Genomic DNA, 24,839 nt, shown 5'->3' on the forward strand with positions numbered 1-24,839 from the left:
CAGTACAGGCTGAGCAGATACAGTGACACAGCCCAGGGAGGAGATGCTGCCGGGTCAAAGCCTACGCCTGTGAATTCCTACTGGCACCCGACAAGGAACCGTCCTTTTCAGAGGGCCCCTCAAAAACAAAACTAAGCAGAAATCTGCACTATGAAACTCACACAAAGATTTCCATTCACGGAATTGCTTCCTTGAAGTTCGCTTGTTCACTGAAAGCTCAAGTTATGCAACCCTCCCTGCAAAGCCACCCAAAGGGCAGGTCGGGGTTTGTTATGCAAATGATAGATACGCCATACAAAAGCGGCTTTAAAAATTAATAATGCATCTTTCTTCCACTGGGAAATGTTTATGCTAAAGTATGAAATAAAACATCAGGACACAAATGTGTGCATCACATCACCTCTGCCGGAGGGACCTGGGGTGCTGGGATCACAGCTCAGGCTCCTGAAGGTCAGGAGGCCTAACCTTGAACCAACCACTTCAGTTCTCTGAGGCTCGGCTTTGCCATCTGTCAGAGGAGACACTGACAGGTCCAGGCTCACAGGACCGACTGCAAGTAGGTATTAAATCACAGGGCTGCTGCGGTGTTGTTAAATACACTAAAAATAAACCCGACACAATAGAATCATTGGATGCTCAGATAAAGGGACTGTGTGCTGTTCTGCCTCTTTACAGGTTTCTGTGTCTTTTGATGCTCTACAATTATCCTGTATGATTTCCCTCATAAGAAAAAAATGGAGTCTATTTTCTAAAAATGGACATAATGACACTTTTCAGTGAATCCTATTAGCTCTGATTAGATTTTGTTGAGCATTTCTCCTGGTGACATCTGAAGACCTGAGGAACCTGTGGATTAGAAACAGGACAGCCCAGCAGGTGAGAAAGCTCAGGTTATGGGGCGAGCAGAACCTACATTGCCCCTAACACTGCCCTGACCACTCTGTGATGTGCACTAAAGCCCAACGCGATGCCACCACAACCGGAAACCAAGTGGATCACGACGTCCCCACGTAACAGCACTGCTTCCGGCGTCCGGGTCCACTCCCCAGCTTCTCAGTTCCGTTTTATGGCACCAAGGTGGTTCCCTAGGCCCGTCCATAATTTTGCCTGAATTTTGACTTGGCATTTTCATTCCACAGTTCATCAAAAACATTTAGTAGGAACATATTAAGGACGGGGTTGGCCTCAGTGGTGACAAAACATCAATGTCGGTGCCCACTGTTCTGTGTTCAAGCCCTGGTGCCGTGGTGAATGCATGTGTGTGACAGTTGCTAAGCAACTGCCAGCCCACCTTTCTGGATCCTGCTTCCTACACCTGCAAAGTGCACCAATGCTCTCCGGTGGTGACGGTAGCAGGACCTCCTGGGAGGCTGCAGGGGGAGGTGGGACCGAATCCTCCCCATCAGCATTCATCAGCAGCTGCCCTGCACTTCCCAGAGGAGTGCTGCATCCTCTCCAAGGCCCCAGGCACTGCCTACCCACAGTAAGCCCCTGGGTCCTCCTGGAGCTCCTGCCAGCCCCCTGCCCAGCGTCCTGACAGTGCCTCCCCCATTCATCAGCCCGGGGGGCCCTGGTGTGTCCCTGGTGTGTCCTGCCTGGGTCTGATCCTGAGCACTATGGTGCACTTCACAGGGCACTGGTGTCGATGGTGCAAATGTGAGACACACATAAACATGACCGTGCTCAGCATTTTTAAGGGCACAGTTCGGGGACAGTATGTGCTTTGGTCCTGGGGCAGAACAATCGCCACCATCTGTCTAGACAACCATTCCACCATCTCAGACTGAAAGTCTGTGTCCATTAAACACCAGCCCCCTGTCCTCACATTCCCAAGCCCCAGTGTGTACAGACTACGCTATGTCCACCCCAGCCATCGGCCGACGGACTTGCAGGTTGCTTCTACCTTCTCGCTGCTATGGAACCAGCGTACAAGCATTTGTTTGAGTCCTTGTATTCTCTTCCCTCCAAGTGGACCTGCTGACTCAAGTAACAATTCTCTGCTTGATTTCTTTATTTTAGTTTCTCTTGGGGGATACCAGAAATCCGGCTCAGAACCATGCGCTTGCCAGGCAGCGCTGCACCAATAAGCTAGACCCCTGACCCCTTTGCCTGAGTTCTGAGGCGCTACCATACTGTTCCCACTGTGCCGGGCCTCTTCACATCGGACCACGGTGCAGAGCCCCGCAGACTTCCCATGTCCCTGCCCACACTTCTCAGTCTTTTTCATCACAGTCAATCTAATAGATACAAAGTTGTATTTTATTGTGACTTTTCACTTTTATTTCCCTTATGACTAATGACCTTGAGCAATGTTTCCTCTGTCCAGTGCATTCAGCTTTCATATGTTCCTCAAACTGGAATGAGTACTTTATTCTTTATTGATTCAGTTTTGTTTTTGTTTTTTTTCCCTTCAGGACAGGGTCTCACGCTGGCCTTGAACTCATGACAGTCCTCCTGCCTCAGCCTCGCATGAGCTGAGATTACAGGCATGGCCATCATGGGCAGTTTATTTTATTTTATTTTATGTCACATTGGGGACTGAGCCTAGGATATTGCTCTTGCTAGGCAAGGGCTCTACCACTGAGCTCCCAGACCTCAAACCAAAAATCCTTATTCTACTGAGATACATTGTCATAGAGAGCACTTAGAGGGGCCTAAAAGGATTTTGAAAATCATGAAATCCAGGACCCATGAATCCGTGTTCTCTCTCAGAATGATGCCTTTTCAATTTTAGTCATCAGCACACATCACTGAGCACTGTGGTTCGGTGGCAGTGCTCATGAGCAAGCCCTGCATCACAGGATGGTGACCAGCATTCCACCAATGCTGGCCACACCTTGAACTGCTGGCGGGCACATGGGTCCACCAGGCAGCTCATACCTCGGGGTGGGACTGTCCCACGCCTCCCAAGCACAGGGGTTCCCCAGTGATCCACAGCCCCCGACAGTGAGACATACAGATGATGGCCCCACCATGAACACATTAATGTCAGCTTCACATCTGTAAAAGCTGCTCAAGTTGAGTCGGCTTCATTTTTATTAACACACGCATCCAATTCCCATGGACTTGTTTGAAAAAATAAGATATTTCCAAGTGCAACATCTAAAGTGTAAATCACTGAAAATGAACAGCAGGTCTTACTTATACGAAGCAGAGAAATAAATCTAATCATTCTTCTTGTCTTACGTTACTAAGACAAACACTGTAGTAACCTGTATTGCAAACCACACAACATTTATAAACTTTCTGACAGCACAACTCTGAATCTTTAATTTATCTTGCAGAAAACCAAACATACATACAGGTTAAAAATACTGATTTCAATAGCTGTGATCGACTAGAGAAATAGGAACAGGATCAATGTCCTTGGCACTGCCACGAGGAACAGAGCCAAGCTGGTCACGGAAACTCAGGAGCCGGGGTATTTATGGAACCATGGAAGTTGTTTACAGTAAGTTTTCCTGCTGCGTTTGATGACGTTAAGGTCTGTCTATCGTCTTCCTCCAGAAACCTGGTCTTTAGAGGTCACATTTTTACAGGACTGAAGCAAGGCCATCAGGAGCCTGTTGGCTTCACTTCTGATCAGGAGTGAAGCATAAGGGAAAAAACCCCACCGGGCCACACACCAGCCCGTGCCCAAACCGTCAGTATCTGAGTGTGCGAAAGGCAGGAAGACAACCTCCAACGTTAACAGGGAAGGAAAACGGAAAGAAAAGAACAGGAGGAAGACAGCCGAGGCCCTGCTCTCCAGAAACATAGACTGAAATATGCTGTGAATGTTTCAACTAAAAAAAGTTCCACAGGCACTGCCATCCGCCCCCTTGCTCTGGCCCTTTCTAGAGCAGTTCTGGAACCCTCTTCTGTGAAAATCCACGAAACGTGATAAAAAATACGGTGAGGGCTGCTGAGGGCGCTGACCAGAAAAGCAGCCTCGTCCAAACCTGACAGTGCGTCCTCCTCCACTGCAGTCCCAGGACCCTCGCAGTGCCCCTCCCATGGTCAGCATGGCCAGGAAAGGGAAAAGTTCGGCATCTATTCTGGACACGCATGCGACCACAAGGGCACAGCTGAGACGCTCACCAGAGAGCACTCTGGAATGGCTTCGGACAGTAGAAGGAGCCACGGGACAAGTGTGTTTGGTGGGGAGGACGAGGATTTTGTGGGGAATTCGTGGCAGTGTCTTTTACTGTCTTGAATTTTTAAAGAAAAAATGATGTGTATTCCTCAGTCATGCCACCTGTAATCTGGAAATAAACATGCTGAGTGTCAGCTGGCTTTGTCAGGGAGACGCAGATTTTAGCAGCCAAAAAAGCGTCCTAGGCAAGTAGCTGTGCTCCAGATCTGTGCACTAGCGAGGCCACAGGGAGCAATGTGCAAGTGACCAGGGGACAACTTTAGCAGGAAAAGAGCTGGCCATCTGCAGGCCAGGCCGGCAGGGTTCGGAGTTAGCATCGCTGCTCATGGGGATCGGCATGGCCACCCGAGGAGGGGAGGCAGCGCCAAGCTCCCCCAGTGGGGTGCTCTCGCTAGAACCATCTAATGGCAGTTCATCAGGAGCCTGAGCCTGAATTTAGCTGACAAGAAACCAAGGGCAGCAAGGAGCACCTTACATAAAACCAGTGAGCATATCTACTCCGCGCCATGTCCCACAATACAAAATGGCCTTGTTGACTCAAAAATTCAATACTGTTTACAAAAAAGTAGAGGCCAGTTCAGGTAAGAAGAGAGCTGAGAATGATAACAACCGAATGTAAGACCCCTCAAGGGTGGCTGGTCAGAAAGGAAAAAAGCTACAGAAGACATTAATGGAAAAATTGGCAAAATCGGATGGTGAAAGTTATTAGGAAGTGACTATTAACTTTGTGATGGGGGTTAATGGCATGGTATCTATTCAAAACAAATGTCTTCATCTTTTAAACACACAAACTGAGATGCTGGTGAAATGTCCTGGTGATTGCAACTCATTCAAAACAAATGGAGCAAAAAGCTTAAAATTCCCTGCACCTCAAGGGCAGGGTCTACGTGTGTTCACTGTAATGTGCTTTCTACACATTAAAAAGTCTCATAATTAAAAGGCTCAATAAATAAATAAGCTTCAGAAAGGCTTGCCAAGGTATAAACAGTTTAATTTTCTTTACAAAAATCAGCACAGAAGGATTTTTGTACTGTGCAAGAGGTAAAGAACCTCTGAGTGGTGACTGTTTTAATTATCTTCTTTTTAAAAGTTTACCTCAAAATACCAGAGCTTACTTAGAAAGAACGATAACCATGCTTGTTTTTTAAATATGGCTCAGAGATCTAAAACTGATGCTCCTTTCTGGAGTTCCTCACATGGCTTCTCCCAGGAGAAACCTCAGCCAGACCTATGTCGACACAAAGGACAGTCTTGAAAGTTCTGAGGTCTAGATGGGAAATGATCAGTTTTTAATTTGGCCAAACTCACTGCCTGGCCCAGATTTCTAACACTGAGATACGAAGGAAAGCTTTGTCTTGGCTCATGATTTCAAAGGCTTCAGTCCATGGCCAGTTTACCTGTCAGGGCCCGGGATGAGGCCTTACACCATGGCAGGAGGGCGTGGAGGGGAAGCGGCTCACCTCAGGGAGCCCCAGAAGTGAGAGCGAGACCGGAAAGGGTCAAGGCCCCACATCCCCCTCAAAGGCACATGGCCAGTGACCAGCTTCCTCCTTCCAGGCCGCACCTCCTAAAGGTGCCATTTCTTCCCAATGATGCCACCATGACAGTGACACCTTTGGAGGACACCTCGCCATACCATCGCACACGTGAGCTTCCCGCTTTACTCCATCATTCACTATAGTTCCCGGAGATCAAACATTTCTCATACCTAACTGCACACACCATCCTTTTGCCTTCTGCTTAAAACCCTGTGCACTTTTAAAACTATCACCTACTCAAGGAATTCTGATTGTCACAAATCTCCAAAATTCCTGTTTCAATCTTACAATGTTCACCTCAACTGTTTACTTCTTTCAACTCATCTAAATAATTTATGCAAAATCTGTGAGTTCCAACTCATGGGAATTCAGATGGAAATAAGAACATCAGGCAACGGCTTTTACAAAGAACTCCAATCCAAAACTTTGACAGCAGCTACAAAATATCTCCCTTCTCTTTTTTGTACTGGAGATCGAACTCACAACCACACGCTTGCAAGGCAGGCGCTTATGCCGCTGAGCTGAATCCCCAGCCCTTCCCTGTCTCTTTTTCACCTCTTCTGTTCAGACTTCTTTCCCTTCATCTTTTCTAAAAATACAAGGCAACAATAGCTCATATCTTTTTCCATTCTCCCCCATGGCCTTGAAGTCAGGGTAGAAGACACCAGATCACAGTGGACTTGGCCTTCCCCCAACACACTTATGGTGCTGTCCGAATGGTCCCACGCAGCTCCCACCTGCGCCAGGCCCTGACAGATGCATCTGGCCTGGGTGAGGCACAGCCGAGAGGTTTAACACCTCCCGCTCTTGTGCTGAGCCCTGGCGTGCTAACTCTGCATAATGATGACAGTAGGACCGTCAGCCTGAATGGGAGCAGTGTGTGCGTTTGGCCCTGTACCTTCCCCTTCCCAGGTTGTCCTGTGCACTGCCTGGCTTAACATCCTGAACCGTGAGTATCTCCCACTATGGAGGTGCAAAGGACACTGGCCACAGGGAGGCAATTTCACCCGTCTCCACAGGTGACAAGAAATGCTGTCAACGAACTACTCCTGTGACCACAGCAAGGGGATCAGAGTGTATACAAGGTGAGAAACGAGGGAGATGCTGCTGGCAGCCGCTGCCAACCCACCTTCTGCAGCTGATCCCCTCCAGCAGCTCCGGCCTGACCTACCTGTCTTAAGTCCAGGGTGATGGTGACCCAGTGATACTCTCGACCATTCTGGATACTGGGGCTCTGCCACCAGTTATTGGTGCCATCAATTGCATTTGATATTGGATGGTGCTCTGTTAAAAAAGAAAATAAAAACATGCATTCTCCTCAGCTCTTGCCTCAAATCCTCAAACTTAGAAACTCATCATGGAAACAAACAGCCCTGACAGCGAATGCCACATTCACGGCCACTAGCGAAAGCCTCAGTTAGCCCCCCAGAAAGCCACCAGGGTGGGCGCCGGCTCCATGAGCAGGTGTGAGGCCAGGGTGCACTGAAAAACGTTGATCTAAAACAATGAAATGCAATAACTGAGCACAGCATGGCCTAACATAAAATAAACATAAAACAACAAAATGAGCTGGGAAAGAGCCTTGCTTACCTTTGGGGTTAGTGCTGCTGGCATCACAGAGCTGGCACTGGGCATTGCGTGTACGCCTGCCAGGCACGTGCTCCACGAGTTTGCAGGACATCTCAGGGCCCTTCTCGCCACAGGTGGCGTTGGCACTGATCTCGGCATTGGTGGCCAGGTTGAGAATGGCGGGGAACAGGCCTGCAAGGCAAAAAGAAACCTGGTCATCCGAACAGCCCAACTCAGGACAGCTGAACCACGTCAGACTGCAGACCCATGCACTGAGCGGAGCAAGCCGGACTCAAAGCAGGACACACGGGACGTGAACTCTGGGACAAGCCAACTGCTCTCTGAGAAGAGTGTGAACACCAGCCTCAGGACCAGGGACTGACCCCTCAAACCAGGGGTGCAGGCAGACTCCTCGGGAGAAGGGAGGCGTACGTTCTGAATCTTAGGACAGGCAGACGCAGCTGTGGGAAAGAATCAGAACGAGTACATCTACAATTCGGGCAGACCTGTGAAGACCTTAGTGCACACAAATCTTATCTCAATAAAAAGGATCACAAACTTATACTGATGTATGCACTAAAATGCTTAGAAATTTAGTATTTATGCCCCCTACTCATTTTGGTGGATGAGCAGAGAGATGGATACATGGATGGACAGTCAATAAAGAAAACCGAGAAAAATGTTCACTGTAGAATGCAGGTGGAGGCTGGGCCTTCACTGCACCACGCTTTCTACTCTTAGGATGCAGATTTTCATAATAAAATGTTGGGAAGATAGATTTTTAAATCAAAATTCAAATGCACATTTGGAGCACAGAAATCGCATACCCTCCCTTTAGATAAGGGGCGTCATCGCCTCTGGGTACCCCATGACCAGTTATTTCCATAATTATCTAAGATGCTTTTCTCCCTTCACTTTCATTACTGACTGTTTTCTCTGGTGAATAAAACTTTAGAACACAAAGACCCAGTTTTCAAATTTCTCTTCATCTCTGCACTTATAGAGTCCCTTTGTCCCCATGGATTTTATCTTTAAGCAGCTGGGATTGGTACCGGGTCCAAACTCCTCAGAAAATTATTTTTGCATGACCATGGGAAAAATATCTGCATTAGGTTCCCTAGGACTGCCTTAGCTTTAGCTTGGTAAAAGGAGATAATAGCTGGGAAGATTTTAGCAATCTAGAAACTTCTACAGAAAGAATACCACAGACAACATGGAGAGGGTGTTAGAGCCGTGGGGTTGCTCTCGTTTACTAGAACTTGACCTGCAAAGGTCACAGAATATAAACTTGTCTTTGTAAAGGGCGTATGGTCAATACTATGTCTGAAATGTTTGTTTTCCAGTGAAATTTGAAAACTAGCACAGTACAAATGTAGTTCGGTAAAAGGCTTTATTTATATCTTCAATTTTTACATTTTTAGGTAGTGTCTAGTATACTTGGTGATATTTCATCTTAAAATATTTCAATCATTTAAATTATTTTTAAAATAATTATTTAAATTATTTTTAAAATAATTATTTTAAAAATCATTTTTGTAAGAGGTGCTGTGTAAGAAAAAACAGAACATGTTCTTATTTTTAAAATTTTATTAGGTGGTCTCTAAAAAACTTTTCACATAAAACAGAGTTACTCATTGGCAGTTCTAACATGATACAAGGATTCTATCCAAGTCAATGAACTTGACTTTATGCCTCTCAATAGAAAAGTTAAAAGTCTAGAGCATTTTCTTAATATTGAAGCATAACACAGATTTACAACAAATATTATTTAATGTGGTTTTTTTCCTTGTTATGGAGTTCAGGCTGGCCTTGAACTCACTTTGTAGCCCAGGCTGACCTCAAACTCATGGCAATCCTCCTGCCTCAGTCTCCGAGTGCTGGGATTACAGGTGTGCACCACCATCCCTGGCTATATTCATTTTTAATTTTAAATTGGTTATTTTAATCATATTCCTTTACAGGGACTTTTTTTAAAATTAAAAAGCATTCAAAAAAAATGAGGAAACCAAATGAATCACTGTTTAATTGTGCCATTTCTCTCAAATAATTATTTTTGTAAACAGTCACACAATTTTGTTTTGGCTTTTTGCATTTGTTTGTTTGTTTGTTTTTTGAGATGTGGTCTCACTAGGTTTCCTAGGCTGGTTCTAAACCCTTGGGTTCCAGTGACCCTCCTGCCTCAGCTTCTCCTCTATCTAGTTGGGGTTACAACACACCTTGTTGACACATATTTTATGCAACAGTACAGTTGCTAAAGTGACAGGTAAATACTTGAGCATGGTGCCTGCCGGGTAGCAGCAGATGATACTTATTGTCTAATAATGAGATAAATACTCTGCAGGACCAAAAAGCTCAAGTAATCTGGTTCGAGTTCTACTTGAGCTAATAACTTAAAAGCAGAACATGCTTTCAACTGTGGTGCTTTGTCCATGCAGCAAAGGTCACGCCCTGTGTCCTGCATTCCACACATACATAAGATCTGCGGCACTATTAACCCATTCCCTGTCCCGGATGGGTCAAGTGAGGGGAGACACCAAGGCTACAGGGACTGAACTAAGGGTGCCTTTCTCTACCAACAGCAGGCCCTCAAGTCTTTTTCTACATTCACCTCACGGGCTGCCGGACACTCCGCTTCCTATGCAGAGCACCCTTTAGTTCCCTGGATGGGGTAGGAGGCGAGGGGTCCCATTCTCTTACGCTGCAGTTTTTGTCCTGAGAGAAAGCAGCTCGGACGTCAGGGGCACAAACCAAACATCAGCTTGCGGGCAGTTTGTCATTGTCAGGCTCAGCACCTGGAAGCTCTTTGTGCTGGGCAGGTTTTGAAACACTCCATTTGGGCTAGCAGTGAGGCTCAGGGCTTGAGCGCTTGCCTGGCAAGCACCGGGCCCTGCACTCAAGCCTCAGTCGCAGCCCAGCAAGAGAGGAGGGGGAGAAGGAGGCAGAGAAGGAGCGGAGGGGAGCAGAGGGAAGGAGGAGGAAACCATGGCTTTGTCAGCACTGGCTGTGTAGAAAAACCTTTAGATGATTAATTTCACTTTAAAAACCAAGGTTGTCTTTCACTAAAATTGAACGTCAGAGGAGCTAGTTCAGAGCAGGATTCGGGGTGGGGGTGCTCCCTAAAAACGATGCCGCAAATGCGTACTACGCCCTAATTCCTTGCTGCCCGCATCTGTGAGATGAAAGCGAGCTGCAGCGAGGTGCCAGAGGAAACGTGTGGTGACACGGATTTTGGGAGGAGTCCCCCAGGTTGCGGAATCAGTCCAAAGAGGACTGAAATATTTCCATGCGGAGCAAGTACAGGGCAGCAGGCAGGAGGCAGCGCCAGAAATCCAAAGTCCGGAAGGGCGTAAGGAGCAAGAGCCCACCAACGGGAAAGTTTGGTCTCACCCTGACAACCGGGCCCAGGGAGTGGCCCAGCCCGTGTGAGACCCGGCGCCCCTCTCAGCAGGTGAGAGTCACAGCGCGCACCCTAGGCTCTGCGGTCCCTGGGGCTCCCATGCACATTTACACCCTTCCTCCCGTTAAGACACACAGTGGTCACTCCCCTGGTCATGCACTGCAGCAGCAGCGAGACCTCAGGACACCAAACTCCACAGAGCATGAAATGAATTCCTCCTCACGCACCTCTCAGGACCAGTCAGCCTTCTGGAAAGTTCCATGCTGCCCAAGTTCACAGCTAGCCATGCTAAGGTAGACCCTTCTGGCTGCGTTAATAATTCCTCTCTAGGAACTCCACAGAGCCTCTTTCATTTACTTAGGTGTGAGAGAACTGTGAGTTTTTCTCCATTTTAGAAAAAAAAAAAAAAAAAGATTTCTGAATTCCACTGCATTTGCCTAATCCATACTCCAGAGCAATGCACTCCTCTACAAAGAAAATATTTGCTAATTTTACCTAAGGAATCCAGGTCAGTATTTTCAGATCATGTTCCCCCCTTCCCAGAATAAAACAACAGATTATAAACATTTTGCATGGCTAAATAATCAAAGTGTCCTCTGGTATCAGCAGGTTTTTATTTGATAAAACATATCTAATTCAATCTGATGAGCAAATAGAGAAGTAGGAATTTAAGCTTCTAGATTGAAGTTGGAGATTTATTTTTTTAAGCATTCAAATCTATTTTGTTCTCCAGGTACCCAACACTCACTTCCTTAATCTCACCCGCTTTCCCAGGAAATGTCTATCAACTGTCAGCAGAAGTTGGATCTAAGAAACCAACAACTGGCTTTTCAGCAATTCCTGGGAAACAGCCCTCAACTGACCAAACAATGAAATCGGCACCTCTCACAGTGGCAGCTGCCCTGACGAACATCCCAGGATGAGGATATGGAGGCGTTCTAATGGAATAGTGGTCCAGGTTCAAGATAGTAAGATATCCTAACCACAAGTTTCAGGGGAATGAGTGCATTTGCACTGAATAATGGGTCTGTGGACCCCACAGATGGGTAGAAATGCTTGATTCAGCCCAGTACACTCTTCATGAGTGCCTCATGTGATGGCACTATGCCGCCCCTCACAGGGACACTAACGGGAGTGACCACGCGCGTTCTGACCCCAAGGCGCCAGTCACTGGGGTAAGAACACCCACACAGACTCTGCTGCATATAAGGTCTGAAAGGCAGAGGTATTTACAGAGATTAGAGGAGAGATTCTCCAGCAAGAAAACCAGGTAGGTGTCACCTAATGATGGGGACAAATTCCAAGAAGAGGATTACTGGGTAATTGGTGGTTGTGGGAGCCTCACAGTGTGTTTACATAGATCTGGACAACATTACTTTCCTGGGGCCAGGTCTTGAAATCACGGGAAGCCGCAGCAGGAGCCAGCATACTGCTTCACAGCCACCCGTTTCTAAAACCAAGCAGGCTAGGAGCATACTTCGGAGCAGTAATAGAAGCACACTGAATAGGTCAAACAGTCGTCTATTATCAACTATCTGTAAGTAACTCTGCTTGTCTCAGCCCCTTTCCTTGTGGCTGGGATGAAATGCCAACACCTACAACTTAAAGGAGGTTTATTGTGGCTCACGGTTTCAGTCCATATTGCTGCTCCAAGGCAGGACGGTTTGGCACAAGGGCCTGGAGGAGGACAGCTGCTCGCCTCACGGTGGACAGGAAGCAGAGAAAGAAGGGAGGAGCTACAGAGGGAGATGAACTGTTCCAGGCCATGCTCCCAGTGACCCCCGCCCTTCCCACTAGGCCCCAGCCAGCTCCCATTACCCAGTCACCTTCTCACCTACGAGTGTATGAGGTTCTTGGGGTACATCGCTGTACTTTTATCTTACTGACAGCACAGTGGGCTTGTTTAGACAGCATTATCACCAGCCCGAAGGGGCTGGGCTGAAACACAGGGACAGCTACAATGCCACTCTAGGATGGGAATTTTTTGGCCTGTTAATAACCATCACCAACTGAAATGTCATGTGGGGCCTGTCTAGAAGGGTCTGTGCTCAGTCCAGAATCCCTCTCCCCGCCTCTTATTGGGTTCACACTGATCCCAATTTCCTACTCCTTTGCCTTTTCCTACTCCTTCTTGTATCCTCCCAGGCCCCGACTCATCCCTCACACCAAGCTCAGAACTTTCTAGAACACTAGGCTAAAGTGAATGTCCCTTTTTACTTACCTTGGGTCAACCCCACCACCATACTTACATTTCTACAGATCATTAATTTACTGACTAATCACCCCATTTCTTCTCCTCCACTATCCACTCCCCCCAAATCAAAACAACTTTTGACCAAACTGTGAGCCTCATTAGGGTAGGCAACCTGTTATGCTCTGGGCCTATGAGAACACCTAGCAGTGCCTGACTGGGAGAAAGAAGAAATCATTGAAGGCACGTTCCCATATTTGTGGGTCATGGATAACGCAGTGGGCCCAGGGCTTAAAATCTAGGGCTTCTCTTGGCTCTGCGCTAACGGATTCTGTTTCTGGGCAAACCAACCCCTCAGAGCATCTACTTCCTCCCAGCTCAGTGAGTATCCCTGAGTCCCTAAGACTCTGTGAGTCTAGAATTCTGCCTTACCAGATTACCAGGCAAGGTTGCCCACCACGGCCTCTCTCACCACTTGGAAAATGAGAAAATAAAAGCTTTTCTTCGTTCTTTGAGCAGAACAGTAAAGAGAGATAAACTGCTCATTCCGCGACTTCTCGGACAAAAGAACCGAATGAAATATCTTAGTCTTTGCTTCTAAACACTTCCCCTTGAACTTGACCCTTTCTTTAAGGAAACAAAATGCCCATCCAAGGCAGCTCAGAAGGGTGAAGAAGCTGCCTTCATGAGCAGCAGAATTGATGGGAATCCCGAGTCCTGGCTGAGGGAGCTGGAGTCAAACACAAGTCCTCAAGACTCTAAATCCAACCCTTGTAATAAGTCGATCTTCCAATTTGTAGGAATCCAATCGCATCGCTGTCTTCTCTCATGGAAATGGATGAAAGGGGCTTGGAGTGTGCACAAGAAAGTTGCATGGTTCAGACAGGCATGATGGTGCATGCCTGTCATCCTAGCAGTCAAGAGACTGATGGAGGAGGATTATTATGCGTTCCAGACCAGCCTGGGCTACAATGTGAGCCCAAGGCCAGCCTGAGCTGCATAGCAAGACCCTGTCTCAAAAAGACAAAACAAAGAAAAAAAAAGAAAGAAAGAAAGAAAGAAAGAAAGAAAGAGAAACAAACAGCTCAGTGTGAAAGTCTTGTGTTCAACTGAGGGCACAGCAAACAATCGAACAAAGGCTTTCCACTTGCATCACACAGGCCCAGAACTCTGCTTTTTCTGAACAGTGGTGAACAAGCAGTGAACGAGGAGGAAGTCAGGAGGTGAGCAGGGAGTAAAAGCACCTCATAAAAAAGCAAGCTGCTACCCAGCGCAGGCAGGTATTGGCACAGCGGTTACAGCACACTGCACTCCCAGGGGACGAGCCCCCCAATGCCAAGATGCAGTGTCCATGCAGGGCAGGCGCTGGGCTTCAGACGCGGAGGGCTCGGCTCTGGGAGGCACTGCAGCGCCTGCCGCCAGGACACTACTCACTGTGCCAGTTCATCTGAACCCACCCCGCACCACCCCAAAAGCAGCAAAACACCGCGGCACGGAGCAAAGGAGGTAAAGCCATCATTTCGGTAGCCCGTGATAGCATGGAAAAGCTTGACAGACTTTTTCATAAAACCGTATGATCCACATAAAATAAAACCCCAGAGGATCAAACTCCACCTCATTTCACTGTCGGGGGACAGAAGACACTGGGAGAATAACCGGGGTACCCACCGGACTGGGCTCCTGTCTCTCTAGCCTTTTGCTTCCTTTGAGCTGGACGCCTGCAGAGTATACGGTAAGTAGGGAAGCGTATAGGTCATATTCCCCTTTGATTTCTCCTGGAAGCTCATGCAGGCCACGTGGAGGAATGTGCTGCTATGTACACACACACACACACACACACACACACACACACACACAGTTCCTTATGTGCTTGGTCACACTGAGAAAGCAGATGAAATTTTGGAAAATAAATATACAGATACCGACATGGTATTTATTTCTTGACTATTTTTAGAGAAAAAAAATGACGGTTTTTAGAGAAAAAAAAAATGAAGAACGATTTGGAAAGGAATTTTTTGTCATGACAAGATAAGGGAAAAAAAAATTAAGCATCAGCAAAACCGTGTTTCCTCACCATAAGGTGCACACATCAGAGAGGTCACATCATCTCTGACTGCCCAGCACTGACCTCCCACTCCTCTGCCTTCAGGGGACACTAGTGACCACACGGGTCCTCACAGCAGGAGGACAGCAGTCAGAGGAACTCAGCGTCAGCCCTGCCATCAACATCCTACCACAGCTCCCACAGTGGCCCCTAAGATCACAGCGAAGCTGCAAAGTGGCCACTGTCCAGTGACTCCACAGACCCTGATGTCAAAGCGCTGAGGGCCACCTGTGCAAGATGACGCTCCTGTAAATAAACTTACTGCACCGACACCTGTATGAAATGCAGCACATGCAATTCTGTGCGGTGAATAATTCTCGCAGTCATCACAAACACTGCATGCCCACAGTGTTACATAAGGGTGGTCAAAATCCATGTTTCCATCTCATACATTTATTCCAGTAAAAGACGCACTGCCATCAGTCGCCCTGCAGAGACTCCCCTGAGAGGCACCCACTCATACCCTCAATCTTGCCAATTTCCAAGGCAAGTCTGGAGTCCTCTTCCCCGTGTGCCTTTATGGGGGTGACATCAAAAACACAGCAACCCTCGCTGCCACCCAGCAGAAAGGTAAAAACACAACAGTGTGTCCTGGCCAGTCTTACTCACTGGACCTGGCACCATGTGACTTGTGGCTCCTCCCACAGTAACAACGACCATGAAAGGGAAACCCTTTGGGTCCATCCAGGACACCAAGGCAACTGCCCAGCGCAGCTCAAGACACTCACAAAAGAGGACATGCAGAACTGCTTTGGAAAGAGGCATAGACAAGGAGAGAAGCATATTCAAAAGGAGCAGGAGCCATGCGTAATAGAAATGTTTAAATTCAAGCATTCATGGCACTTTCCCATCACCTTCTATCATCATTTGTGCACTTACTAGAAAATAAATCAAAGAGCTTCCTGTGCCAAGAGTCTGCTGGAGTGGCAGCAGCCTGGTCCAGTCCATCTCTCCAGCCTCACCTGGAGGCCAATGGAGGGGTGAGTGCACCCGGGGTGCACGGGGCAAATCGCCTAGCTCACAGGTCCCGGGCAGCCAGAGGCTGTCCTTGCTGGTGGGGCGAGTGACTGTCATAGTTAAAACTGACCTTTAATCTCTTCCAAAGAATCTCTCATATCAAAGGCCAATATTCCAATGCAGCTAAATCCTAAAACATCAAAGTTACGCTTTAAATATGTGATACACAGAAAAGTTGTCCTTGTTTAACATGAAACGGGCTTTTATTTAGAAATTGTTCCAAAAGCAGTTGTTATTACTTGGATGGAGAAGTAGCTAACACTCATTGTTTTGTTTTGTGGATTAGTGAAGTGACTGACGGGAGTCACTTCTTGGTGTGCTCTACTCCCTCGCCTCCCCCAAAACAAATACTCGGTTTGGGACTGAACCTATTTAATCACTGATGGCTGCTGGTGAAAGAAAAGCTCTAGGGTACTCCAGAGATTCCAGGGTAGGCACCAGGGCCCTTTCCAGGGTAGAACAAAAGGTGGGGGCACAGAGGGGAGAGAGAGAAGCAAAGGGTAAAAAGAGCAAGCAAGAAAGAGTGGGAACAAAGAGAAAGCAGGAGAGGCAGAGAGAATCAGAGAGCTTGAGACCCTGCACACACAGCGCAGGGAAAATCAGCCCCCAACCGGGCAGGCAACATGGCTCACCTCCCTCCTGCCCCTGGAATGAGGAACAGAAGTTAAAACTCAGAGCACACAGGCCGGCCAGCGTCCACCTCCGCAGCCCTGGACTCCAGGTGTCCTCCACAAGATGGGCCTTGCTTATGGGCCAGCCAAGTCCACAGGGCAGTCAGACTGCTGGCTCCTCCTGCAGCTGTCCTGGGTGACAGCGGCCACCTGCTGGCAGACAGGTTTAGATGAAGAGAAAAGAAGCAGAAATCATCACCAGATGCGCTTCTCTTCGGTCTCCAAGGACAAGAACTTTAATATTCTACCAGATCCCAATCAGGACTACACCAGGGCGAACACAAATGCACCACGATGCCCATGCTAACCTCGTGTCCCTCTTTCCATCCTGGTCATTACAGCAATGGAGCTGAACTACAGGAAGGTCAGACAGCAAGGGCACCCTCTGGGCTGAATACCGACAGGCTGGCCTTGAATTCACGGCGATCCTCCTGCCTCAGCCTCCCAAGTGTGAGAATGACAGGCATGCATCAGCATGCCCAGTCCCTCTGTGTGAATTTGTGAGGAATGTGACAGCTCTTATATTTTGACAATTCAATGGTTGTACCATCTTACTTTCTCACCACTAGAGTGTGTGTGTGTGTGTGTGTGTGTGTGTGTGTGTGTGTGTGTGTGTGACCCTGCAGAAGGAAACCTGGCAAGTCTGAGGTTTGGGGACTGCTGAGGGCCAGCCCTTCCAAACTGCCGGCCTCTGGGTCCTGGGCAGCCCACAGGACACTTGGAATCTTACATTTATGTTCTCTCAGGAACCAAATTTCCCAAGTTCTTTACTTGATCGACCTGGCAGTGATTCAGATTGAGGCTAGAAACTGGGGCTAACTTAAGATGAAACTGATTTAAGCATAAATGGTAACTAGGACAGCTCCAAAGTTCACCTGAAGACACTTCAGCATGAAGCCGGTGTTACACACAGCTGGAGCTAAAATCAGCTGGGCCTCCGCTCAGGCGTCTGTCACCTGTCTCCTCGGAGGCCAGCACGTCACCAGGGGCACAGAGGCCATCAGCAGAGGGCATTTGCCAAGTGAGCGGGTTGTGAAAGGTGTGAGGAAAGACAGCGGGGGGCTCTCCAAGGAGAATGCCATGGCCTTACAGCGCTGAGAGCGACTAGAATGTCTTAGAGGAGCTGTGTCTACGGCAGGGAAGAGTGGGAAAACCCCCTCAAGGCCAACCATGCGTGTGCCCAATGCTTTCAAAAGGACCATCTTAGGACCCTGGAAATCAAGTGAAAACAAACCTCAACTTGGGGAAGTTTTCCACACAAAACCTAGTTAGAGCTTTGGGTAAGACCGGGTTCCTCAGCACCGGGAGACACACACGCCCATCAGGCAGCAAAAGCACCCGCCCAGGGAAGCCCTCAGTCAGTGTCATCAGCTCTGCAGAAAATGACCCAGGACACCTCTGTGCTGGGCGGGGCAAGCGCTCTGGTCTCAGCTGGTGGAAGCCGCAGACACTGGCTCTTCTGCAGTTATAACAGGGAACCCTGCAAACACCTCGCCCCAGGAGGGCTGGGCCAACCCTCCAGCCACACCCCACATTTTCCTAGGAATTCTGTTTGGGAGAAATCCCAGAGGAACTGAGGAGATGCCTCTTATTCAGAGACAGGAGGAGAGGATTCTCTGCAAACTGATCCGTGCTAATCCAAAGGTTGTGGAGATCTCAGCTGACTATTTTTTTTTTTTTTTTGCAGAAATTGACAATCATTTGTCAATTCTGTTAGTATTCATATACTAACAGAAATGGATGGGACCTCAAACAGTCAAAGTGATTTAGAAACAGTATCCGGGGTTAAGTGAGTTACATCAAGTCTTTCAACACCCATTATAAAGCCCAGAAGCCAAACAGGGTGGCATCAGCCTAAGGCCATGCACACGGGTCAGTGGGATGAAATGGGGTTTGCAAAGACTCACGTTTAAGGTCAGTGACCTGGGGCAAAGGTAGTCAGGCAATCTCGCCTTTTCAGTACAGACTGCTGGGACCACGGGAGCGCCAATGCAAAAAATAAACGTGGAGTCGGTTTCTCTACATGGCACAAAAGTTAACTCAAAGTGGATCACAGTCCAAATATAAAAGCTAAACCATAAAACTTACAGGAAAAACACAGGAGAAAAATCTCTATGACCTTGGGTTAGGCAAACATTTCTTAGCTATGATACAAAAAGAATAATCAAGAAAATAAAAGGTACATTGAGCTTAATTTAAAAACAAAAACAAAAATCGAGGGTACTTCAATATATCATAAGAAAATTAAAAGACAAACTACAGATACACAGAAAATACTATCAAATCCCGTTTCTAATCCATAAAATACAAAAACACAAGTTAATACTAAGAATACAAAGAATGCAATTGAAAGTTGGTCAACATACTGGAATAGACATCTTATTAAAGACAGATGAATGAGGAATGTCCACGAAAAGATACCAATCATTGATACCAGTCATTAATCATCAAGGAAATGCAAATTAATACGATGAGAATCCACAGACCCAATAAAATGTCCATCACTACAAAAACAGGGCACACTCTTAGTAAGGAGGTAGAGAAACTGGGACACTCACCCACTGCTGGTGGGAACTTAAAATAGAACATCTAGTCTAAGAATTTCCCTAAAAAATTCAAAGTAAGCTTATCTCATGACCTACAGGCTACTTCTAAGAATTTCACAGAAGAGAAATAAAACTCGGATGTGCATATTTACAGCATGACTCTGAAAAGTACGAACAGGGAACACTCAGAAGTCCCCCAACCAAAAGCTGCATCCACAGTCCATGGTACCCACGGTTCAAAAACGGAAGGTAATACACTACTGACATCCGTGTCCTGCAGCGCGTGGAGGCCGGGAAAGGGAACATGAAGTGACAACGCGGGACACAGAGACTTCACGTTACAGAACGGCGTGCACAGGGCCTTCCGAAGAAGGACAGCCCAGCAAGACAGACAGAAGAATGCCCTTGGGGCAAGGGATCGAGCACCCAGGAGCAGGCCAACACCGTGAAGTCCTAGAAATGCCCTGCGCCAGCTCACGGATATGACCTGTCACCACTCGAAATGCACCCCAAAAGCACTGAACTGCACAGCTAAGCTGGTGGGAGTCTGCACGTTACACACGTGACTCTGCGATCCATCTGTGAGAGCTAAGATTCTCCTCGCCCAGGTAAGGACAGGACATGATGTGGCTGGAAGTCTGTGTCACACAGGAGGGCTACAGCACTGGAGGCTTGATCCCCCCAAAATGCCCTGTGCCCAGCCACAAATGCCAACGCTGCCTGGTGCAGACTGGAGAGAATCAACCAGAGGCCCCCTGATAGTGGGAAGCAGGGTTACTATCAATTTAAAGACTCAGCTGATGGCTTATTTCAGACCTGTCTAGTAACAAAAGGATGTCACCAACTTGTGTCATGCAAACCACTGTTTGAAAACAAGCCATGTTTTCATGATTATTAACAGTCAAACTGCAGGGAAGCAGTCGATCTAAAGCCTAACCCCAACTCCTTCTGGGGTTACTATTAACCACTCAAAGAGCCTAAAAACAGTACCAAGAAACAGGCTTAAGTTAGCCAAGGCCAGGCGGCAGAGAGTAGTGTATTTCCTCCCGAGCTGATTCCTTCAAATATTGTTTTAACAAGGAATCCAAAATGAATTCATGTGTAGAAAACCACCATAAGCACAAATGTTCAGGGCAAGTTTGACCACATGAAGTGAAGCCCATTCTAAGGCAGCCCGTTTATAAGAATTAAAACTACACCAGTGAGGTTAAAGACATGGGCAATATTACGCTCATGTTTCTGCAGAGAAATAGACCATTCTTTCATTCAGTTAAAAGTGATTTTTATCAACACGGATCCATCTGTGTCATAAACTCTGTACACCTTTGTTCTGATCCCAGGAACGGGAGGGCGTCTCCTCGCGAACGCCTGGAGGTGTGCAGCTGCTCCCACACCTACATAAGCTCCTTTAAAGCCAGGCAGGTAGAGACCCCTTAGAGAGCTCTACTTTATACCAAAATAGGACAGCACAGTGAAAGCCAGCAAATGGCCAACAGATGCCAAGTGTGGAGTCCCTGCTAAAGTCACCTCCTATCAGCTCACTGGCAAGCCCCTGCCTTGGAAATGGAGAATCCTGTCTGAGGGACACCACAGGAAGATTAGCACAGCTTCTGCACACGGAGGCCAGGAGCGCTCATGCAGGGTTCCACACCGTCAGCCTGACACCCATTCAGGTGACACAGCCCTGAACTCTGCAAACCCCATAATGCCAGCATCCTAAGAGCCCACATGTGTGGGGGCTTCTCTGTCCTCCTCTGGGTCACTTCACTGTTGATGGCAGAGACAGATACTCCTTGCGGTGTCATCACAGCAGTGGAAAGAGGCTCCTGGAGCTGGCTCTCACTAAGTCTGCCCAAAGGCGAATAAACGAACATCACCCATCACCGCCACCCTGCAGGCATCCAGGCAGAAGGACCTTGGGCCGTGCATCTCCTTTGCCACTGAAGTGCGGGAATGAAAGGCAAGTGGGCAATGCCCACACACCCCAACGCCTTCAGAAGGACAAGGACGGGCCAGTGTTGTTTTACGGAGGGCTTCTTGTGTGTCTGGCAGTTTCAAGCTGCTAGTTTTTATACTCTTTGTCTTCTGTTTTTTGTCTTTGTTTCCGTTTTTTGTTTTTTGGAACCAGGGACTGAACTCATAATCTTGCACTTGCCAGGCAGGCCCTTATGCCACTGAGATAAATCTCCAACCCTATACTCAGTACTTTTTGTGGAAACAACTGGACCAAAAATCTGCCACAAAATTTTGAGACCCATTTAAACAAAGTTTAATGAGACAAAAAAATCCCCCTCTGAACAACAATCCTACTTTACAGCAACAGTGGAACTAAACTGGGCTTGAACACAGCAGAAACTGCTCTCTAGTCCCACTGAAAGCTCGTGGGAGATGCTCAGACATCGCTCACACCTGGTTGCAAGCACCGGGTGCTTCGAGGGCCACCCACACAGGGCCAGGGTGCAGCACATCCTAGAAACACAGCTGGCGCTTCCTGAGGTGCCTGGAGTCAGCGGCTCCAAACCCTGGGCTGCTAAGCGGTGTCTGATTTACGTTCTGGTCTAGAGTGTGAGCTGAAGCCTCAGTGCTGAAATGCTGGTCACCCTCTGGCCTAGATGGTTTCCTGGACTGCTCTTTATTCCCTGTCTCCAAATCTTGACTGGGTGAACTGAGATCCCCCGGGCCTCCTGCACTGGCCCCTAGCCCTCTCCCAGATTATCCCTCTGCTTCCACATCCATGCCTCCATAGTACCGAATGCCCATCTGTCCAGGTCTCTGCATCATGCCTGTGAGCCCCACTCTGGCCCCTGCACCCCGTCTGGGCCTGGCACTCATCTGTGCCACGGACCACTGCAGCATCAGCCCTGCACAGTGCTAGGTCCTGGAAACTCAAGGAGAGACCACGCTCAAGGAGAGACCAGCAGGTTAGCAAGTTGCCCATCAATGTGCTAAGAAGCAATAAGAACAGCAGATAGGTAAGGGCTTCCGGTGTGCTGGTACAGGGTGTCCTGGGTCACAGCATTCCAGAATAGCCGAGATGCTAACAGTGGAGAAAACCGGAGCCCATTCTGGTCCCCAAGGTCCCCGCAGGTCCCGCTGAACAGATGAGATGCCTGAGCCTGGGAGGATGACACGATCAGTGGCAGTCTCCAGGCTTCTGGCAGCTTAGGGCGCCAAGAGCATCTTGGGTTCTTGGAAGCTGTCAGATGTCAGTGGGCCCTGCACCCCTCCCCCAGGACCACCCCGCCCTGGCAGAGATGCCCAGCTGCAGACCTCGCTGTGCCCAGTCCAGGGCAGTCAGCGTGATGCCTCCCCAAGTACCTGTGCCAGGCAGGGCAGCACAGTACGCGTGTGCAGTGTGTCAGGCTGCTGGGGGCCACGGCTGGTCCTGTGTTGGGAAGCCCTAAAGGACAATGCCAAAAATTGCAAAACCGGGGGCTGGGGATTTAGCTCAGTGGCATAAGCGCCTGCCTTGCAAGCAGGCAGTCATGAGTTCGATCCCTGGTACCGATAAAAAGATTTTTTAAAAAAATTGCAAAACCATCTAAAGGAAGCCAGGAAGGCCAGTGCAGAACAGACTCCTGCCTGAGGACAAGTGGGAGAAGACAAGGAGCCCACAGTGACCTAGGAGTCACCCAGCTCAGCAGGCACCGGGACACCAGCTGACAGGCTGGCATAGGAGAGGTGACCCCAGAGAAAGGCAGCAGCTCTGGTGGCTTCTGTGGTCCGTTTGAAGGCCCCAGGAAAGGAGGGACATAGCATGAGAAGACTAAAAGGGGCAGACAAAGGACACCACAGTGGGAAAGAATGCCGGCCCGCCCCAGGACACAGCAACAGAGTGGAAAGCAAGCCAGTGGCAGACACTATTCCAGAAACAAGTATGTCAACTGGAACCCCTGAAGGGTCAGTTTAAAGTCCACCTGTACAAGCCCTGTGGCTTCCAGGTGCCAAATGGAGTAAGGTTTGGATCCCACACGACCTACTACACTGGAATCTCCTCGAGGTGAGAGGCCATCTAGAAGCTGGAGGACCCGGCCCCCCCAGAAGCTGGGGTGCAGGCCTGAGTCTGCCACCTAGGATTTAATGTTTATGTTGCCTAGCAACCCAGTCATCCCGGGAGACTTTAAAAGGATCCCAATGCTTACCCAGTTTCGGTGTAAGGTATACTGGCCCTGGAGCTTGTGTTCCCTCTTCATTCTGATGTTTTATTTAACATCTTATTGGGACCCTCCCCACCCATGTGTGACCACGGAGTGAGACCCTCTCTTACCCCAGAATATACGACAAACCTTGTGGATCCCCAGACGGGAGTTACTGACCTCAACCACTGGATAGCTAAACGCACAGCAAGGCAAGAGTTTGGCCCAACAGCTTGACAGGCACTGTGAGAGCTCTGGCTATAGTGGGGTGGCCCTGTTATCCATCAGCCAGCATCCAAGGCCCTTGGTGCCATCACCATCTGTGCAGAGGCCAAGCCAGCATCTCTGAGAGTCAGGCCCACGAGACACCTTTCAGACTGGACTGACAGAGGGCCACCTCGTCCTGGCTGCGCAGCTGGACTCCAGGGTTCAGAGCTCCCGGTCAGCACAGCATCTGCCCTGGAGGTTTGTTCTTCCTCTTCTGCTCCTTCAGCACTGTCACGCCGAGAATCATTTCATATACCATGTGGTTCGTGAAATCATATCTCTTTTCTCCAGCCAGGCAACTGTGGGCATTACCAGCCTCCCTCCACCAATGACTCAGGTCCCAGAGACACAACTTATGTCCCATGTTATCTGTGTCATACGAAACCCTGGCTGCTCAACTCTAATCCCCACTATTGGAAGGCTGAGGCAGGAGGACTGCAACTTGAGGTCAGCCAGGTGACTAAGCTCTGTCTCAAACAAACAATTTTTTTAAAGGGAGCTGGAGGTGGAGGGCTCATCACACAGGTGCAATGCCCCTCAAAATGCTGAGAATTGGAGATCTGACCTTAAGTGTCCCTTCTTTTCGACCCTAACTGATGGCATTCTGGGCAAGCCAGAAAGAAGACTCCAGGAAACTCTGACCAGCCGGAGTTCCCAATTCATCACAAAACACAGTGCAGATTCAACAACCAGAAGTGAGACAGCTACAAAAGCAAGGCGTTCCCGGAGCAGTGAGCTTCGGACTGAGCTCGCTAGGGCAGGGAGGATTTTAGGGGCTGGGGTACCTTTGGGATGAGAAAGCTACGCAGGGAACCCAGGGCTGGGAGGAGACCTTGGCAAGGGAATGGGAACCTCGCCTGGGGGAGGGTGGGCAAGGGCTGGCACCTCCTGATGACGGTGTGTGTCGACGACCCAGAGTCAGCACTGTACCCCGTGGAGAGCTGGGTCCCCACCAGGTCTGAGTCTGGAACGGCAACAAGGGCCATAGCAGGTGGCAGGGCTGGCCCTCTGAGGTGCAGGGACATGGGATGAGAGAAGGTCCTGGCAGCATGGGTCTCACCGGGGCACAGGGCCACGTGGAGGGAAAGACTCAAGCTACCCAGAAGCTCTAAGCGTTGGGTGTGGGGCGGCGACAGCTGGGGGCCGTTTGCAGAGGTGACAGAAATGAAAGCAAAAAACCAGGAATTTAAAAAAAGAGAAAGAAAAGTTCAGAGAGAAGTTGGATAAGAGGCATTAAAAAAAAAAAAAAAGAAAGAAAAGGAAGCCAG

The 24,839-nt window shown here is 48.5% G+C and overlaps 1 protein-coding gene across 3 annotated transcripts in view; it reads right to left on the reverse strand.

Annotated features, from left to right (window-relative positions):
* Lama1 (laminin subunit alpha 1) overlaps positions 1 to 24,839 on the reverse strand; it is a 120,701-nt gene that overhangs the window by 91,496 nt on the left and 4,366 nt on the right. For 2 of the 3 annotated variants that reach the window (XM_063231956.1, XM_063231958.1), the window contains exons 2-3: positions 7,264 to 7,434; positions 6,845 to 6,957 (exon numbers count right to left, since the gene is read on the reverse strand). In XM_063231956.1, the coding sequence (XP_063088026.1) occupies positions 6,845 to 6,957; positions 7,264 to 7,434 (284 nt within the window). Of the gene's footprint in view, positions 1 to 6,844; positions 6,958 to 7,263; positions 7,435 to 16,583; positions 16,773 to 24,839 lie in introns of all 3 variants that reach the window. The other variant, XM_063231957.1, reaches the window with a different exon arrangement.

This window comes from Cavia porcellus, unplaced genomic scaffold (genome assembly GCF_034190915.1).
Source record: "Cavia porcellus strain 051 isolate PalLab524CR breed Dunkin Hartley unplaced genomic scaffold, mCavPor4.1 scaffold_20, whole genome shotgun sequence".
Classification (NCBI taxonomy): domain Eukaryota; kingdom Metazoa; phylum Chordata; class Mammalia; order Rodentia; family Caviidae; genus Cavia; species Cavia porcellus.